The sequence below is a fragment of the Epinephelus moara genome, chromosome 13, assembly GCF_006386435.1.
Source record: "Epinephelus moara isolate mb chromosome 13, YSFRI_EMoa_1.0, whole genome shotgun sequence".
Taxonomy (NCBI): domain Eukaryota; kingdom Metazoa; phylum Chordata; class Actinopteri; order Perciformes; family Serranidae; genus Epinephelus; species Epinephelus moara.
Window position 1 is genome coordinate 32,463,725 of NC_065518.1, and position 7,612 is coordinate 32,471,336.

Consider the following 7,612-nt stretch of genomic DNA (forward strand, 5'->3'; position numbering starts at 1 on the left):
CAAGATGGTGACCTCTCTAAAGCAAGGCCCTTGCTATATATATATATAAAAGCATAATTATAAGGCTACGAAAACCAAACGAATTTTATTTTATAGCGATTATACACTTGTATAAACATATTAATGGGTAGAATATTCAGATTCAGATTCAGATTGACAATAAACCATGCCAAATATTACACACTGGCCCTTTAAGTAAGAAAACCCAACGTAAACTGCCATTTATTTCTTCTGCTAAAGAATGCAATTTAAGGCCAGGAATGATCATGGCATGTAACTAGACATGAGCAGTTAATTACCTGGAGTTTTCATTTGAAACAACCCAGTGTATGCATTGTAAGCAATTCTATATAATAAGGTCATGCCATAACTCAGCATTAACCAATTAATTAGTATATGCTGTTCCCATGTTTGTCCACTAGATAGCTGTAGAAGGCAATGAGTGAACTTAAAGCAATACTCCGGCGTTATTCAATCCATAGCTCTATTGTCTTAGTTCTCAGAATGCTGTCCATTGGAAAAACAAGAAAATTTGTCGGAGACTCGGGGAAGGACGAAGTAGCATGAAGTTCAGGGTAGCCCCACGAGACCTAAACTTGCTTTCTGAGAATAGTATGGAGTCCGGTCAAGCTACGCTGGACATAAAAAAAAAAAAAAAAAAGGAACGGTGGAGTGAGATTTCTTAAACGGTCGTGGGTCGTGAGAGAGTGACATTGATGGTGAAAGAGTGACAGTGACGCCAGATGCGTGAGAGTTGGCAACCCTGAGCCAGGGACAACAGCAACATTTAACAAAGGTACAAAATCCAGCTCCATTACAACTCATTACAACTCCTCTAATCTATCCTATCTTCTACAGGATAAATCAAACATAAAACTTAAAATATTGGGACGCCTAAAAGCTCAGCGGGTAGAGCGAGCATTCCATGTACAAAAGCAATCTCCTTGTTGCAGCGGCCATAGGCTCAATTCCAGCCCATGGCCCTCTGCTGCACATCACCCCTCCTCCCTCCCTCCCTCTTTCACGCCCAACACTTTCCTGCCTAATAAAGACAAAATAGCCATAAATATAATCTTTAAAGACTTAAAATATTATGTTGTGGGGGCTTTATTGTCTTCACAATTTATTGTTTCTCATCTGTGAAATAAAAGTAAATAAAAGCTTCTCTTCCACTGAGGGGAATGGTTTCAGCAGGAAGTTTGCGTCACCGCAACGTGTAGTTAAAGTTCTGGTGAGGTGCACATCAGGCTACGGCGTAGGTTACAGCATAGGCTCTGTGACGATGCAGAGCCTATGCTGTAGGTGTGGCATCAATTTGATGCAGAAGTATAAATCCTGCTTAATATGACTCATGGGGCCTTCCTTAAAGTAGCCCCTCGAATGACAGAATAGCTCATATTTGACCATTCACAGTCACAGTTTAAAACAGTGGTTAACATTGTGACACCATCACAACTGCACCACAATTACATGGTTAGGTTTAGCCAACACAACTCCTTGGTTAGGTTTAGAAAAATATAATGGTTTGGCTTAAAATTGGTACATTTGTTACCAACTTAACTTGAGGCATCTTATGTGAGATGTCACATGACATATGACTATGTTACATAACCAACTCAAAGCTGACTTTTGCTTTCACATGCAACGCAAACACCAGTCTCCTAGATGAAAGTCCTTCATTTGATTTTCCCATTTACCATCCTTCTCTCCAACCTATAAGCGGACTTTGTAATACACCACCTGACTTCATCCTTTACTCCATTCATAGTAACTACAGCCATATGAGGTCACTGTGAATATGGGTTGCAATTAAGATGTGTCCTTAAGGGCTGAAAAATAAAGCCAGCGTGGAAGTACCAAAAAGTGCAGTTCCGTGAATAACCGCTTGAGGCTGGCTCCAGAAGCTAGTCAGTTGACCCCCATGTTGAAATGCCCAACTTTATAGCAGAAATAAACATGTTTGCAGCCTGGTACAAAAAAAAACATGGTTTTAGTTTCTTTAGTTAATTTCAACATTCATGACAGCTGTATGGGGGGTGTATTTTTATGTAACTCACCTGTTACATTTCATCAAGGCTTAAAGTTATGCATATTTATGGGTGTGGCTGCTTGAGTACGGACCAACTCAGTGGCCTAGTGGTAGAGTGTCCACCCTGAGACTGGGAGGTCGTGGGTTCGATCCCTGGCCGGGTCATACCAAAGACTATAAAAATGGGACCCATTGCCTCCTTGCTTGCCACTCAGCATCAGGGGTTGGAATTGGGGGGTTAGATCACCACATGATTCCTGAGCGCGGCACCGCTGCTGCTCACCGCTCCCTCAGGGGATGGGTCAAATGCGGAGAACAAATTTCCCACACTCAGGTGTGTAACAAACAGTGGGACTTTACCTTACTTTACCTGAGTGATAGGCCGTCTGCAGGGCGTTGGGTCAGTTCTGGTGAAGGCCAAAATGCGGAACTCAAGGCTTCAAAAGCCACAAACCAATGGGTGACAACATGGTTATTAAGTCCACTATTCAATACAGCCTATAGTTTTAATTCCTGCTTATACAAACATTATGGCGTCATACTCTGGAGGACAGTCTCATGTATTCACTTAAATAAATATATTACCATTAATTCAGTGCTAGTTACTACATAGAATACTGTATAATATACGTATTTCAAAGTGTATGATGAAACACAACTTGAAATATTAATTGTGTAATTGTGAGGAGAGTGAAAGTTCATTCTGAACCTTGTGACAATCAGTACACTTACATGACATTAGAGAAAATTGATTTATTCTGTTAGTCTGACTTAAACCAGATTTTTAATATACATTTAGAAATCGTACCAAATCAAATTTCTCAGACTAACACACCCAGATATTGCGATTGGGAGCTGAATTACTCCTGCATGTATACAGTCATGCGCTCTGCGCATGCTCCACAATTTCCACCCCGGGCTTTGACCCAAAAGTGGAATAGCATTGAATGCATAACAGAAGAAGAAGCCGGTTTCAACATGGCAAAATCCAGAGCTGTGCATTTTTGGACTGGTGACAAGACACAGCTCATGCTGTGTCGGCTGAAATAGTTAAATATTTTAAAATACATGGATAGGAGGAAAACACGAAATGGTGACTGGTCTGTGACGTAACAGGTTAACTGGAAATATACTAACAAGCTTATAGGTGACATATCACCACCTATCGTGGTGGAGTCGGATATTCTTTGGTCAATTAATGTATTCCCCTTCCATGCTTGTATACTGGGACAAGGACAGAAGTCCAATTAAATGGCCTAGTCAGCTATAACTGTGGCTTGACTTAACTGTGCATTCAAACGTACTGACTGACTTTGACCAAAGCATCTCAACAACAGGTCCACTTATTGGCTTCTTCCGGAGCTTTAACCCTATCTCATAGTTGTCAGCAAAAGGGGTTTGCTCAGTTGTCACTGAGTGTGCTCAGCTGTTTTGCCCAGAAATCAAAGGCCTTAAAAGTTCTCCCCACACAGGGACTGTCAGGGTTCTCTTTACCAGCATCCGCACAGAGAAATGGTGAGGGCTAACACAGGACCTCAGCTGGCAAGATAGAACCAACCAGAACACGGGATTGAAAATCCAGCTCCTAGAATTGTGCCTGACAACACTTATTTCATTTGCAAAGGGATGTTTTACGACCATACCAAAAGAAAAGTCAAAGGGTCAACCATCTCCTTCAGTGTAGCTAACTTAAACATGAAACATTTCAGCACACAGATTGCTGCAACACACCTCTATGCAACCTGACATCTGGTACTGGTACATGCATGATATTTTTACTCCAGTCAATAATATCAACCAGAGCATCAAGTTCATGTTCATAAAATGCTGACAGAAAGAGCACATTGTACAGGAGACCTGCTCACACAGACCAATATCTTAATTTGAACTTTGATCAAAGATCAGTGGTGAGGACCTGCTTACAAAGAGCACAGGAAGAAAAAGATAGGGAGAGGGAATTGTAGTGGGACCAGTGACCAGTTGCACAAAACACCTTCATTTTTCTCCTTAACTATGACACTTAAGGCTCAATTTCTCCTAAACTGAGGGACAGTACAGAATCTCTTAAAAACATTAGAAAAGATTTTACAATGGTAAAAGTTTTCATGGAGACTGTCTGTTTGCTTGCTCCCACACTTGTGATGCCTGTTCCAATCTCACAAAGTTGACTTATAGTTAGATAGGGAAAAATGGCAGAGGGGCGGCACGGTGGTGTGGTGGTAAGCACTCTCGCCTCACAGCCAGAGGGTTGCCGGTTCGATCCCGGGCGTGGGAGCCCTTCTGTGCGGAGTTTGCATGTTCTCCCCGTGTCAGCGTGGGTTCTCTCCGGGCACTCCGGCTTCCTCCCACAGTCCAAAGACATGCAGATTGGGGACTAGGTTAATTGATAACTCTAAATTGTCCGTAGGTGTGAATGTGAGCGTGAATGGTTGTCTGTCTTTATGTGTCAGCCCTGCGATAGTCTGGCGACCTGTCCAGGGTGTACCCTGCCTCTCGCCCGACGTCAGCTGGGATAGGCTCCAGTCCCCCCGCGACCCTCAAGAGGATGAAGCGGTTAGAAGATGAATGAATGAATGAATGAAAATGGCAGAGGAAAAGAAGACAAGAAAACCATATTGGTCAGAGGACGAAAGATCATTCTTCTGGAGGAATTCAATCATAGAAATCACATACTACAAAGCAAATTTGATCCCCAAATTCCAGAAAACAGAAAATGGTTGTGGGAAGAAATTGCAACCAAAATTAGTACAGCCAAATCTATAGTATTAAATCAAAAGCGTATCCATTGCTTTCTCCTGGTCACAGAACACTCTTCTCAGGGTATGTTATTTTTTTTCATTTATCACCATAAACTCTGTCATGTTGCAGTTAAGATAGAGTCAGAAAAAGATAGAGTTTTCCTTGCTTTGGTTGCAAAGGTCTTTTGTGCATCGGTCTAGGAATGCCTAGACCAAGACAAGGAGAAAACCATGAATATGTAAGTAAACATTTTAAGAAAACCTTAAGGAGAAGACTTAAGGGTGTTATGTGCGACCAGAAGATCGGAAGTTGTTGAGGTCGTCAGAGCTCACATATGACCTCAATGACTCTGTAAGAGTTTATACCCATGTACAGTTTAAAGCCTGTGACTCCCCACTAGTCTCTTAGAATTGAAGAAGCCTCTTGTGAATCAGTGGATACATTTTTTGGGCATCACAACCCCAGTGAAATAATTTGTTTCACTGTCAAGTTTTGATTAATTCGGTGCGATGGTCCAACATTTGTAAAGTCTAAAAGAGCTACATGATTAATTCAAGTTAGTGGAAACCAGAAATAGCTAGCCTGGCTAACTATGTCCCTGGTCTATGGTCCCAAGGTGTGAATGATCTGGATAATTTTATACATGGCAGTTGAACATTTTTGGCTTCATGCCCCACTGAGCAGCTTTCATAAGAATGATGATGGGCTCTGCTGTATCCAGTTCTCTTCATACATCCATGATTAAGACGGTGAGAAGCTGTTGGAAGCTCCAGAAAAAGCAAGTAGTTGGGCAATTCGTTCACATAGTTTGAAAAACTTGTCTAGTATAATTTGAGGTGAAAGTACCGTTACTTGTACTTTTTCCCTACATGTTTCCAGCAGCAGTCATATTTCACTAAAGAGACAACAACAACACTTTGACCAAGTGTCAATAAAAACATTCTAATCCTCACAAGGGTTACATTTATTGCAGGACTTCAACCCAGACATCACAGGCTGTATTACACTATCTAACAGCTGTAAATTCATATCTTATCAGTAAATCAGACGTTATTGTTTTTTCTGTACAGTGAAGCAAAATGTAAAGCTTATGGGGTTTTTTTGCGGGGGGGGTGGGGGGGGGGTGGTTCTTGGCTGATTTGCTGTCTCATCTGCATGTTTCTGTTTTCAGTTCCAGGGAATAATTATTACAAGGAGGTGGTGATTGGCCTGTCAGCAGTGAGTGGGGTTCTCGGGCTTGTTTTCATCATTACCACATCCTACAACATATGGAAAAGAACCAGAGCATGAGGAACTTTGACATTTATCTAAAAAAATATTGAGACAAGGAAGTAAGAACAAAAAAGGAGAAAGTTTAAGTAAAATAACTTGTCTGATTTTTTTGCATTTCCTACTCATTGTACAAGAGTGTGCTTACTGTAGGTGAAGGATAAGACATTCTTTATTTATGAGTTTATGTGTTTAAATGATGGAGAATTCAGCCACTCAGGGCTTTTTCATAACCAAACATGTATCAAACAGTAAGATACATTTGTTTACGTAAAACAATCTGGCAAACTCAAACCAGTTGATAATTGTTCATTCATATTTGCTGTAGCTCATGCGGATTTTGTTTTAGAACAACACCCACAAATAATTATCCATGTATTCTACACTGCAAATACATGCAACTAACTGAGGCGGGGGGGGAACACATTGTGATTTACTTGGTTCACAGTGAGGTTTTTAGCTGAACACTGTTTAAGTGTCAAGCAGCTTCCATTACTCAGGATGAAAAATGAGGCCCCCCGATAGGGTGCCAGGTGGCCCCTCAACCATTTTCTAATTCACTGAAATGAAAGTGATTCACACAGGGAATGTTTTTTGAGCTTTTAATATACAGTAAGCTGCTATTACACAGCCGCGTGGCAGCCACCCTGACAACTGCCAATCCACAAGAGCATTCCCTAAAAAAGCAAAGTGTTTTTTGGAGCGCTGCCACTACAGTCCACACTGTAAACCCCAATTTGTTCACTCAAATCAAAATGTATTGGAATCAGCTTGCACTTTTTGAATAAAGTTTTTGTTTTTGTTGTTGTTTGAGCATTTAATTCTATGTCATATTAACATAAAATTAAAATTAATTATGTTGAATGTCTATTTTTCTGTTTCTTAAACACTAACAAAATGATATGTCATAACGTACTAACTTTATGTACAAACAGCATTATATATTGTAATCTTAAAGTCATTGTTCAGCTAAATCCCAATTTGTGCACTCAACTCAAAAATTTATTGGAAACAGCAAGTTCTGAGTACACCTGATACACATGACCCTTGTCTGGTTGCATACTTCTCTTGGTTTATTTTCAATCAAATGATAAAATAATTTGTGTTTTAATAACAGAATTCTATGTCATATTATGTGAGAATATCTAGTATACATAACACAAACTTATTGAGTTGTTAAATGAGAGCTAATTTTAGTCAAATTAACTAAAAATTAAAAAAATGTTGACTTGACATAAAAAAATATATATGTCAAGCTCACAAGGGTTAGGTTTTTGTGTCAAGTGACCATAAAGTTATTTATGTCATTTTGACAGCCTGGGACATTTTTGTGGAGTTTACCTAAAAATAAAATAAATAAATACAACACAGTGAAAGGACCATGCTGCGTATGTTTGCTTTAAATAATTTTAGTATGTTTTACCTCAACGTATAAATACTCTATTGCATTGTCACCAATATATTCAAAGTTTGAAAAGTAAATAGAAATTTTCCAACCAAGTGCTGCCTGTTAATGTATTAGTACTGACACATTACTTTGCATTGCATCATTTTGCATCATTAGATTTTGATGTG

General features: G+C 39.8%; 1 protein-coding gene across 1 annotated transcript in view; it reads left to right on the forward strand.

Annotated features, from left to right (window-relative positions):
- Positions 1-6,058, forward strand: part of LOC126400271 (ectonucleotide pyrophosphatase/phosphodiesterase family member 7-like) — a 21,429-nt gene extending 15,371 nt beyond the window's left edge. Inside the window, exon 5 of the mRNA XM_050060832.1 lies at positions 5,946-6,058. Coding sequence (XP_049916789.1) covers positions 5,946-6,058 — 113 coding nt within the window. The remainder of the gene's footprint in view (positions 1-5,945) is intronic.
- Positions 6,059-7,612: the final 1,554 nt, after the last annotated feature.